Below are 12,712 nucleotides of genomic sequence, written 5' to 3'. Positions count from 1 at the left end.
CTCAGCCTTGCCGGGCTGTGGTGTGAGCCCTCGCCGGGCACACTCAGTCTCACCGGGCTGTGGGACACAGCTTTCCCTCTGGCACTGGGGCCAGACATGGGCGGAGAGTGCCGGCAGGCAGGGCCATCTGAGTGTGTACAAAGCCAATAGTGTCTCAAAAGTAAAGACATTCTTACTCACAAGGACACAGCATGCACAACAACATAATGCACAATAGCGATGCAAATAGCATGTAATATCAACATGTAAAACAGAACTTCTTAGCAGAAAACTGGGTCCCTATTTGGGTAAGATACCAGCATTCCCTGCGGTTTTCTTAGCATGTCACCTCCACTCAACCTCAGGGATCTCGTCCTTCATCTTATCAGACTTGTTTCAGAGTTCGGCTGGAAAAGTAAATGTGAGAATTGGGGTATTTTTGGAGGGTCACGATGGAGATACGCTCAGGGCCCCAGACCACATGGAGTGGTCTGACACTAGCCAGGACAGGACAGAAAGCCCAAAGGAGGCTGAGAACGGCACTGTCCCACCCAGGCCGAGGGGCTCCGGGCGGACAGGCTCTTCTCCCATATGCTTCTGGCTCCAAAGCTGCACGCGGCCACACTCTCAGGAAACAAATGGTGTGTGACTCAGCTGCAGACTCCAGGCATGTCTGGGGAGGCCTCATCACTGGCAGGGCTCTCCAAGAGGGGACTGGGAGCAGAGAGAGGGGCAGCAGGGGATTCAAGACGGAGCAGCCAGCAGCTCGGGAGCCCAGGCAGGGAGCCTGTCCTGGAGTAAGGGAGGACAGGATGGAGGAGGGAGGGAGGGAGGAATTAGAGGAAGGACAGGTTGGGGTACGTGGGGAGGGGGAGGGAGGGAGGGCAGGTCGGGGTACGTGGGGTGGGGGAATGAGGGAGGGCAGCTTGGAGGGAGGGCAGGATGGGGTATGCAGGGTGGGGGAGGGAGGGAGGGCAGGTCAGGGTACCCAGGGTGGGGGAGGGAGGGAGGACCAGTTGGGATACATGAGGTGGGGGAGGGAGGGAGGGCAGGTCGGGGTACGTGGGGTGGGGGAAAGAGGAAGGACCGGTCGGGGCATGTGGGTAGGAGAGCGGGGACTATGCCCAAGCTCTGCCACATCTGAGTACCACAGGCTGCCTGTGGCTCTCGTCTGCCCCAGACAAGCTGGGCAGAGCTCTCCCCCACACAGGGGACAGAGTCCTCACAGGGGCCTGGGCATGGCTGGCTGCAGACAGGTCTGCTGCAGGCCAGTGTCTCCCCATTGGTGCCCATCCTTCCCCACTGACAGGGGTAAAGTAAGGTCAGCTGCCAGCAGTACCACCTTTCTGGGTATTCAGCTCTGTTCCCTAGGATTTCCCCACACGTGTAACATTAAAAGCCAGTAAATGTGTGTACTTTTTCTCCTGCAGATTACCAGACTACTCCCCCCTCCCACTCCCTTATTCCCCCAGACATGGGATGGGATAATGGTAGCCACAGGCCAGATTCAATTTCCTGGATTTAGAGCACACCTAAGCAGAAGGGCCGGCTTCCCAGATGCCTGGCCTTTCCTAACCCCTGGCCAAGAGCCAAGACCACTCCAAGTTCTTAATCACAGCGTAGAGTGGTCAGAAGCAGGGGGGATCACGGAGAACCTGCGGGCTAGACTAGTGTCCAGAGAAAACTGAATCGATTTCCTCCATGTCTTGGTTATGCCCAATCAGATTATTTGTCTTAGAACTGATTGTGCCCCATCACTCCCTGGACATAAGCTGGGCAAAAGTGGAGAGAACGGGGTGGGGGGGAGGGCCTGGGGGAGGGAAGGAGTGTGTCCATGCACCACATTGGCTTCTGGGGAAAAGGCAGGTGCAGAGACCATTTGCATGGTGGAGCCTGGGCATAGCCCTGAGTGGGGTTCACTCCCCCGAATGAGGCTCAGGAGCCCAGCCCACAGCCACAGGGAAGGCGAAGTTTCCTAGCAGCAGCATCCGATGCAGCCAGGGGTCCCCACGACCCAGAACCCAGGGACAGAAGCATACTTCATCCTGCAGCTAGTCACAGGCTGTGGGCTGGGCACCCATTTCTCTTGGAGAACAGAACCTGCTCCGAGACATGAGCTCTCTAGATTCCAGATGATCAGTGGGGTGGACATGTCCCATGCTCTTCAAGGCTGAGCTACCATTTTGGAAAGAATGGAAGCCTAGCAGAACAGCATTTCTACCCTCAAATGGTATCTTTCCCACAAGACTCGGGGTTCTGCTAGGAGGCCCCTTGGAATACTGGCTCAGTAGGGAAAAGGCATGAGGTCAAGTGTACCATCAAGGTCTAGTGCCCCCTGCAGGTGACTTTTGGTACTCAGCTTATGCTGGATGAGGGATGAACTTGAGAAGCTAATGCTTAGAAAGCAGCAGCCTCGATGCTGGGCGGCATGGAGATCACCTGACGTGTAACCAGGGGCAGGCACTTCAGCCAGTTGGCTCTGCTACTCCTTACCCTTACCCTCATGCTGGCCCCCAACACTAATCTACTTCTGTATCTCTGCCTGGATCTACACTTTTGAGCACCCAACTTTATTCCTTCATTATATAAGTATTGCTTATTTCTTCATTACAGGAGATGGTCCACCAGATTCTGCTCTCAAGAATTCCCATTGTGACTTTCTGCTCAGGAAAAACAGCTCCACAAAAACCAGCCTCCAGTGCCCCTGTCAGGAGTCTGGGAGTCAGCCCTCTTCAGCAGATGCCCAGGTCCGAGTTACCTGGCCCTGTCCTCACATTGAGGGTCTCATCCTCGGGGGTTCACAGCCAGGCCTTGTAGCAATCAGGGTGGAGCAAGTTAAATCCATGAGACTGCATCTCGCTCTACTGGGAGAACTACTAGCAGACAATGGAACGTAATCAGCAAGGACATGGAGAGCCTGCTGGTGGGAATGGCAAGATCTGCTTAGCAAACAGTCTGGTGGCATTTGCTCAGAAAGTCACGTTCAGGATCACCCTACAATCCAGCAATTCCTCTTTTATATACAAAATTAAAAACAGAGACCTGGGGGTTTCCAAACACACCCACAGCGGCATTATTCACAAGGACTAAGCAATGGAAGCACCCCACATGCCCATCGATTAGTGGAAGAACAAGCATGCTATGGAGGAGCAGTAGGATGTCATTCCTTAAAAAAGAAGGAATCTGGCACATGTTGTGCCAGAAGCAGTCTTTGTGCTACATGAAATTAACCAGGTACAAAGACAGGTATTACATGATTTCATGTAAATACTACAACAGATTGAATGCTGTCACCCCCCCCCCAAATAATTCCTAGGTGAAATCCTAGCCTCCTCGTTGCCAGTACTAGGAGTGGAGTGGTCATCTCCCAGGTGGGGTCTATGCCTCTGCAAGGACTCCCAAACAGGTCTAGTCTCCCTCCCACCCCACACTCACCTAAGAAAGCTCTGTCTGTGCCAAGAAGTAGGTCCCCATCACACCCCAGACTACCTTGATCCCAGACTTCTAGCCTCCAGAACTGAAAGAGCAAAGCAATGTCTATGTCTGAAGCATCCAGCCTACAGTATCTTTGTTATAGGAGTCAGAAGTAAGACTGTAAGGTCCCTGACAAGAGAAAGCACAGGGAGAGAGAGAACACTGGCTGTCAGGCACTATGATTTAATGGAGCACAGCTTCAGTTCTGCAAGATGGAAAGTTACAGCAATCTATCACACAGCCTGGCCATGCAGAATGCGTGAAGAAAGACTGTGCACCTGAAGGCCAATGGGCTGGACAATGCCAGGTTACATGCGATTTACCACATTTTCGGTGAGGGGGGTGGGGAGAGGTACAAGTACTGGGGCTTGAACTCAAACTCTGGGTACTATCCCTTTACTCAAAAGGCTAGTGTTCTAACACTTGAGCCATAGTTCCACTTCCAGCTTTTTGCTGGTTAACTGGCTTTTGCCCAGCAGATCTTGGGGGTGCCCTTCCCTATCCCCACTCCTTCTAGTCTGGGGCCACTGCCCTGGTCACTGAGAGCAATGGAAGGACTGAAGTTTGGCCTGAGACAAGCTTCACTCCCAGAAACCCAAGCAACCAAAGCCCAGAGCGCTGCAGATTTAATTAGACAGCTAAACAGGGGGTACAAAGAAGCCCGCCAGCTGCACTACTAACTTGCCTCTGAAATAATAAATAAATAAAACCACACTTGCTCTGTCTCCTCCACTCCGCAACAGCCTACTTCTGAGCCAGTATCTCTTTGGAGCTCAGAATTGGCCAGAAGGGCCAGACTCTGTAAGCCTAGCGGAGGAAGCTGCCCATCTGTGTTAGAGGAGCAGAAATGACCCCTGGCAGGGGCCAAGGGCCAGCAGAAGTAGGCAGGTGCCCGGCACTTGAGAGTAGAAAGACAGGCAGGGAGGCGGAAGCATCGCCAGTCCCCTCCCCTCGCTCAGCCCAGGGTGGTCTCTGCCCTCCATCGGGGCCTCTATAGCAATGGCACCTCCCGCCTAAGTTCTGAGTGCCTGGTGATCAGTGTCTTCCTGGCTGGGTCACCCGAGCCCAGCCACAGCTGCTTCCTCCCCCACTTCCTGTCTGGGTCACCTGAGCCCAGCCACAGCTGCTTCCTCCCCCACTTCCTGTCTGGGTCTCCCTCCCGAGCCCAGCCACAGCTGCTTCCTCCCCCACTTCCTGTCTGGGTCTCCCTCCCCAGCCCAGCCACAGCTGCTTCCTCCCCCACTTCCTGTCTGGGTCTCCCTCCAGAGCCCAGCCACAGCTGCTGCCTCCCCCACTTCCTGTCTGGGTCTCCCTCCCGAGCCCAGCCACAGCTGCTGCCTCCCCCACTTCCTGTCTGGGTCTCCCTCCCGAGCCCAGCCACAGCTGCTGCCTCCCCCACTTCCTGTCTGGGTCTCCCTCCCGAGCCCAGCCACAGCTGCTGCCTCCCCCACTTCCTGTCTGGGTCACCCTCCCGAGCCCAGCCACAGCTGCTTCCTGCCCTACTTCCTGTCTGGGTCACCCAAGCCCAGCCACAGCTGCTGCCTCCCCCACTTCCTGTCTGGGTCACCCTCCTGAGCCTAGCCACAGCTGCCCCCCCTTCCCCACCTTTTCCCTGTACCACTGTGGCCCTGGGAACCAAGCACAGAGGTCTCCCAACCAGCTGTGCACTCCTGACAAAGTCAGGACCGGAGGGTCCAGGGCCAGCCATCCTCAAAACCATCAAAGCGCCTGGGCTGGGGACACCTCCTGACACAGATGTTGGGAACCTCTCTCCTTGGTGTTCATCTCTCTGACTTAATCACCCATCACAAGGCCTGGAGAAGCCTTAAAACGGAGGCAATTAATCATACTCCAATGCCCTCTGCATTCTGCTCTGACAGCGATCTCTTTAGAACGGCCTGGTGAAGCCTGAATAAGCAGACTCGGCTGGGCTGGCAGCCCGTGCTGCCGCCAAGCCCTTAAACCGCTGAAAAGAAGCATCCATTCAGAAGGGACTGGCCGCTCAGTTGCCACAGAAGCCGACAGCAAATCCCAGCCTTCCCAGAGCTCTCGTTCAGCCTCTTCTAGTTATAATTGTCCCCAGTGTCTGGATATCACAGATCAACAACTGGGAAGTTAGAGCTGGCCAAGAGAACACAGGAAGCAGGCGGAGGGCTGGCTCCAGCCCTGTGGACCACCTGCTGGAAGGGAAGCTGCTGCGGGTCTCTGCCTGGACCCTCCACCCGACCCTCTGCACCTGATGAGCGGGCACAGGCACCGTGTGGCCTCTGGGACACAGGGTGACTTCAGACAGAGGCTGCTGCCGACTGTTCCGTGAGGTGGGATATGGCCACCTCACACTGCGCCTTCTGAGAGCCTCCCTCTCCAGACCCGAGCTACCCTCACTGAGGAAAGAGAAGGCTGAAGGGACAGCTGCCGAGCGCAGGGTGCCCGCCACCCCCCCCCGCCCCTGCCAGCCTGCCCGCAGCCCCCCTTACCTTGCCAAAGCTGCCCTTCCCGATGGCTCTCAGGATCTGGAAGTGGTCAAAGTTCACTGTGGGATAAAGCAGAGAGGAGCCAGGTGAGCAGAAGGCTCTGGAGCGGGTCCGTCCACCTCGCACCCCTGCGGCCTGCGGCAGTCACCACGCACCCGCCCTGCAGGACCATCTTCTGGTCAGGGTGATCTGTTTGTCTACCCAGACATGGAACAACCAATGGGTGAGGACCTGAGCCTGGTCCACAGGAGGTACAGGGAAAAACGAGTCAGCCTGGCTCCAGGACACCAGTCTCTGTGGCAGGATTGCTATCCAGTGGACCCCACAGAAAGCCACCCTTTAGCTCTAAGCCTGCCTGCTGGGAGCCTCCTCTAAGCCCAGATATCCTGGGAAAGCTGGAGGCCCTGCCCTGCCTGCACCAAGGGGCTCAGAGGGACTTTCTCCAGGCCTTTGTCCTTCTAAGCCCCGACAAGCCCTGCATCAGGCAATCCCAGCTGGCTCTGCCCCCAAGGGTGCCCAGAATCCAGCCCTGCCAACCCCTCCCCCTGCAGCCAGGGTCCTCCTCAGTTTCCACCGTGCTCACAGAACGCGGGACCCGGGGCCCTTTTCCAGATGTGCCCCCGTTGGAGGACACAGAAGGCCTCTGCGTGAGGAAGCCTGTGGGGGAGACAGTAAGAGGGAGTGGAGGCTGCTGAGTCCTTAAGGTCACTGGGGAGCCCAGAGGCTGAGCCAGGGCCTGGAGCTCACACTCGACCCCTGCCCCCCCGCCCGTGCCTTGCAATGCAGGGCCAAGGTGCACAGACACCTTGCAAATGATCACACAGGTCGAGAAGCAATGTCGACTTGCACAGCCCTACCCAGCCTTTACACATCATCTGCTCAGGAATCAAAATGAGCCTGCCCGGAGGTCTTCTGTGTGGGGAGGTTGCGGCGCAGCCCCGAGCTCCGGGCTCCGGGCCCTCCTCCTGCGCCCTGGCCCTCTCCAGGCAGCACAGCTTTGAGCTCCGGCCTGGCCCTCCTTCAGGGGTCCCAGGCCTTCATGTCTTCCAGCGAACAACACAGCGCAGGAGCAGGCACTGACTGCCCGCTACCCACAGCTATTTAACACGACCTCGTCCCTGGTCGCGAGCCCCTTCCCTGCTCACGACCCCCTCCCTGCTCATGACCCCCTCGCCTGGCCACCGCCCCTTCCCTGGCCACCGCCCCCTCCCTGGCCACCGCCCCCTCCCTGGCCACCGCCCCTTCCCTGCTCACGACCCCCTCGCCTGGCCACGGCCCCTTCCCTGGCCACCGCCCCCTCCCTGGCCACCGCCCCCTCCCTGGCCACCGCCCCCTCCCTGGACACCGCCCCTCCCCTGGCCACCGCCCCCTCCCTGGCCACCGCCCCCTCCCTGGCCACCGCCCCCTCCCTGGCCACCGCCCCTTCCCTGGCCACCGCCCCTTCCCTGGTCAGGTGCCGTCATCTCTAGGTCTTTCCCACCCTTGGGACAGTGCGGCCGCCCGCTGCTGCTAGTCCTTGCACTCAGCCACTCCAGAGCCGACCGCAGGGCCTCCCCACAGGGGTTATGGGTTCTCCCTGCCTGCCTGCAAGAGACATGGGAGCTCTGCCATCTCATAGCTAGGACGTGGAGGTGGAGTGAGATGCCGGGGCCTAGCCAGACCCGAGGGAGTAAATCCCCCCGATCTTGCCCCAGTGTTTACAGTAGAGCTCCCCAACGTACTCCCATCTCCCTGTGTTTACAGTCGCGCTCCCCATCATAACCCCATCTTCCTGAATTTGCAGTAAAGATCCCCTCATCACCCACAGCTTAGTATTTACAGTAAAGCTTACCATCACACTCGGTCCTCCTGTGCTTACAGTAAATCTGCCTATCAAACCCTGTGGGGTGGCTGACTCCAGCAGCTCTTTCACCTGCCTGAGACCCTCTGGGATCATGTCCTGATGTTCCACCTGACACTGGCAGCCGCCAGATCAGTAAAGCACCTCTGGCTGGGAGGCTGCCTGGGACAGGCGGTAAGGCTCCCTGTGATGAGGGAGCATTTCCTTCCCCAAGCCATCCAGAGGTCCCACCATCTAACCACTGGGCTCTGGGGGCTTCTGAACCTAGGCGCTCTGCAGAAGCTGCACCTGCCTGGTCCAACCAGAGCACCCAGCTGAGCTCCTTGAGTGGAGAGGCGGCCCTGAGGCTCATCCACAGTCAGAGGAGGTAGAGGCCCAGCACTCATGGGCCCAGGGTTGCAAACAGAAGTCCAAGTTCCCGCCAGCCAACACAGTCTTACCTCTGTGAACCCCTTCGCCACACTGCTGCTCGGGTCCCCCGCCCTCCAGGGCTCTGGAGAGCCCCTTCTCAGTGAGCCAGCCTGATGCTGTTCACTCTCAGCACAGTCAGGAGCCCAGAGCAAATGTGATCCCACGTCTGGGAGGCCTGTGCCTCTGGGCTGCTCAGGTACACAGTGGATGCACCCCAGCGAGAGTGAAGTCCCGGGCAGGGAGCAGGACACTGCCAGGAGCAGCAATGTCATCAGCAACTCCAGACGCCACAGGGACACCCTCAGCAGGAGGCAGCTAGACAGACTTCCACCAGGGCCTGGGCGCAGGGATGTCTGCAGGGCTGGGTTGAATGTAGGAAATGCCCCACACAGGGCATTATGGGGAGGGGTGAAGCCAGGCTGTCCGGAGCCTCCCTTACACCTGCCCTCTGCAGCCTGGAGCCTGTCCCTGCCAAGCCCCAATCCCTCAACCCACCGGAGAAGACCAAAGGCCTCACAGGAAGAGGTGGCAACCAATAGCCAGAGGCCCTGAGAGGCACACTGCGCTGCGGGGAGGGAGGAGAGGAGGCCGCACCGCCTAGACCCATGGGGGCTGCACAGGCCAGTGGGGACCCCCTGGCCCCCGGGACATTCCGAGGCCTCAGGAATGGGCCAGAGTCAGACAGGACATCTACCAGAGGGCTTGTCTGAGGGGACAAGCCAGCAGCTCCACACTCACTGGGCCCCCCAGGTTCTCCGGAGAAGATGCCACCCACACCAGAAGCAGCGCCAACACCCTGAGACCTGGACTTCCACCTCCCTCCCAGACACTGAGCAGCAGCAGGGAGGAGGCCCAGCTGGGGCTGGCTGCCAAGCCCCACACAGTGTCTGCCTGGCACAGCAGGGCAGGTGTGAACTCACACCTCACTTTCACACACATTAGCACTTCTTCAGCAGGCGAAGACACATTTTCTACAGCCTCCCTTTTCCTGGAATGTACTTAGCAGCTAGTACTCCATCCTACAGCCTCCTTTTCCTGGATGTACCTAGCCACTAGCATCCCACCCCACCCCTGGGGCTGTTTGTGGTCACCTTGGGGCATCATCCAGCCCCCTAAACCACTTGTACTTAAGTCCCTTGAGCTGCAGGGGCTAGAGGGGAGAGCAGACCCAGCAGAGGGCTTCCCACAGGCTGAGCTGACTCCCAGTCCCATGTCCCCCCCCCAGTGCCACCCACTGCGGGCAGCGGTGGCAGAGCCCCAGGCTCTGGATTCATGAACCAGCACTGCCTGGTGAGGCGTGGGCAGTGACATCCTTGAGCCAGCTCTGTCCCTCCCACCACTGCTCACCCCAGAGCAACTGCCTGGCAGCTGTGGGCAATCAGCAGAAGCACGCCACCTCCCAACCCATCATTACTCACTGCAGCCCAGAAGAGTCCATTTCTATTTGGAGACTAATTGCTCTGAGGGCCTCTTTTCAAAATGTGTATTTGTGATTGTGATATTCTGGTCAAATGGGGCAGACCCCGCCTCTGCCCAGCACATCTGGGTAGCGTGAGAACTCCGCAGGCCTTGGGAGCCGCCATTGCTGGGAGCTGGGGGGGGGGGGCTCAGCCTGCCTCAAGGGTCTCAGTGGGGACGGTGCACTGGGCAGACACTGAACAGCAGCACAGACTGCTGCTCGAACAGGGAGCAGAGGGGCCCCAAAACCTGCTGGGGGAGACAGAGGCGGCTTCCTGGAGCGGAGGCTGGGCAGGGGAGAGGGGGCGAGTCTCTCCTGCCTGGTGTCCTTCCCACCCTGCCACCTATCCAGACTAGCCAGGAGGAAGTCTAGCCCTCCGGGGGTGGGGGTTTGCCACGGGCAAACATGGGGCACAGAATGCAAAGGAAGCATCGTGACCCCAACTCCAGGGAGCAGAATAGGCTAGACCCACGAGCAACCAGACGTCTAGGCGCCACGCATGAGGAGGCCACATGCTGCCTGGCAGTCTAGAAGTGTGTGCACATCTGTGTGCGTGTGCCCACTGGCGGATACACTTCTGTGTATAGAAGCATGTGCTTACATGGGTGTGCACACATCCATGCGTATGCGTAGCTGTATCAAACCTTTGTGTCTGTGTGTGTGTACATGCATGTTCCTCTCTGTGTGCTCAAACATAAATGTTTTCAGGACCATGTGTCCGTGTGTGCGCACCCGACTTCCAGCTTCACAGCGGGACGTGGCCCGTACAGCCTCATGCCCTGCAGAACCTGGGAAGCGGCCAGGCTCCAGGCTGGTGTCTGGCAGTGGCCCCCCCTCCCCTCCCTGTACTCCAGCCTAGGAAAGAGCTCCGGCAGCAGGGAGGCCTCCCCGTCCTAGCCACAGCACGCCCTTTCTCCTCTCAGGGTACTTTTGGGAAATGGCCCCTACCTCCCTAGGTCTCCAGGCACAGCTAGCCCCGTCATCCTGGGACATGTGCCCTGCCAGGCAGGTCATACAAGTGAGGAGCCAGGTGCTTCCAGCTGTCCTCAGTGTGGCCAGCTGGTTAACTACCAACCTGCTCCAGAGTCGCCACACATCCTGTGGCCGGCCAATCTTCCACGCCTGCTGCTGACCAAGGGCACAACACACATCAGCAAGGCAAATGCATACAGGGTTACGTTAGGTCCAGGAAAGAAAACACCAGTGCTATTCAGAGGATCTCTCAAAGCCCACCACCCGTCTTGAAGCCATCTAGGAAATGACTCCTGGCCCTCAGTGTGCACACATGGCCACTGGCCATGGCATCTGTTCAGACACCAGGAGCCCACCTAAATCCTGCCTAACAGAGTCGACTGTGGGCTGGCCCCAAGGGTATCGTGAAGGCTGGTCTTAGTGAGGTGAGGAACGCAGTCAAGCCAGGCTCCCTCAGTGGGGAGGAGGGCACCAGCTCAGACCTCAGAGCCCCTCAACGCTCCACCACAGACACAAACCTTGCTGGGGTCTGCCATCCCAGATGCTGAAGCCATCACTCAAACATGTAGCTCCTCTGCTTTACAAAGAGTATCCAACCACGTGGAGGCCGAAGCCCAGTCCCGCCCAGCAGATGCACACTGTCCATCACATTTGATTTACCATCTCCATCTCCGAACAGCAGGACGGGGTCAGGGGCTGGCCAGGGGACCAGCCCCTGTGACCAGCAGCCCCCTGGAGCACTAGCCCTGCTCCAGGAGTTACGTTTCTCTGTACAACTCTCGGGGTGGGGCTACTCCCCCAAACGCTCTTCCCAGGCCTGGCCATGGTGTGAAGGTGTCCCATGGGTCCAGCCTAGCCTCTGGCCACAGAGGGACCCCAGAGGGCTGCAGGGGCCAGTCTATGTGTGGAGGTGGTTGAGGTCATCACTACACTCAGGGTGCCTGACAGAATAGGAAGCCGGCAGAGAGGACCACAGAGCTGAGGGACCAAGAACAGTCAGTGTCCAGCCGGCCCCCACGGACCCCTCAAGGCCGACTCTGGGGCGCTGCACCCCATTTCTTGGTCCACTGCAGTCCCTCTCACCAAAGACTTTGAATTAATTCAGTCACAGGCAGCCAGAGACGTGAGAAACTGGCAAATTAACTTTAAAGCAAACTCTAACAATTAAAAATAAGCAAAGGACAGACGTGCATACGGGGTTCCTAAGGAGACCACGGCACACAGTAAGATTCACCACGAGACACAGCCTCTGCCTGCAGCCCAGCCCGGCGTGGCAGGACACGCCCAAGATGCCAAGCTTGGCAGCGAGGTATGGTAGACCACAGTACGTCACAAAGCTTCTTAGAAAGTCAAACACACCACTGTGCAACCCAGCAAATTCAATTCCTAGATATCGGCCCAAGAGAAACAAAGCAGACCACACAGGAATGCAACCAGAGTCCAAATGGCCGAGGGCTGGAAACCGCCACAGTCTACCGCCAGGATGAGGGGAAGGAAAGGGATTCGTATTTCCCTTCTGCAGCAGACACAACTCTGCTTGTCAACTTCTGAAACATACTTGCTGGCAGGTACCAGTTGCGGTATTTCCATACCTGCATAAGATATACCCAGATCAAACCCAGGGCCTGGACCCCTCTCCCTCAGCCCAATTCCTGCTCAGCAACCTTCTAAAGGAATGAGCCGCTGATACACAACCACATGGATGAATTTCAGATTAAGCTGACTATAGAAAAAGTATTATGCCGTACAATTCAATTTATATAAGAGCAAGAACAGGTGCAACCCACAATGGTAGAAAAGCCTCAGTATGTGTGTCTGGAGCGCAGGGACACTCAGAAGAGCACACAGAACACTGCAGAGCGGTGCTGAGCCCGGTGTCCCCCAAGGGTCACGTGAATTCAAAATGCACCAACCTGTGCCCTTCAGAGCTGACTCGCAGCTCCACCTCAGTAAAAATGCCTGATATACACTATAGATACTTCGTAGAGGAGCACTGTGTGTGTAACCTGCATTTCAAGATGTCTATTTTTGCCATTTGGTTGCAGAAAACAGGTTCATCCAGTGACTGCTCCACGGACCCAAGTGACAGGGCCGACAAGATAT

The 12,712-nt window shown here is 57.7% G+C and overlaps 1 protein-coding gene across 1 annotated transcript in view; it reads right to left on the bottom strand.

Annotated features, from left to right (window-relative positions):
• Positions 1 to 12,712, bottom strand: part of Stk32c (serine/threonine kinase 32C) — a 62,470-nt gene that overhangs the window by 19,646 nt on the left and 30,112 nt on the right. The window contains exon 2 of the mRNA XM_042672314.1: positions 5,931 to 5,986. Coding sequence (XP_042528248.1) covers positions 5,931 to 5,986 — 56 coding nt within the window. The remainder of the gene's footprint in view (positions 1 to 5,930; positions 5,987 to 12,712) is intronic.

The sequence above is a fragment of the Dipodomys spectabilis genome, unplaced genomic scaffold (genome assembly GCF_019054845.1).
Source record: "Dipodomys spectabilis isolate Male_0828 unplaced genomic scaffold, ASM1905484v1 ptg000693l, whole genome shotgun sequence".
Classification (NCBI taxonomy): Eukaryota; Metazoa; Chordata; class Mammalia; order Rodentia; family Heteromyidae; genus Dipodomys; species Dipodomys spectabilis.
Note: the sequence above shows the minus strand (reverse complement) of the source record. Positions and strands in the feature narration are given on the sequence as shown.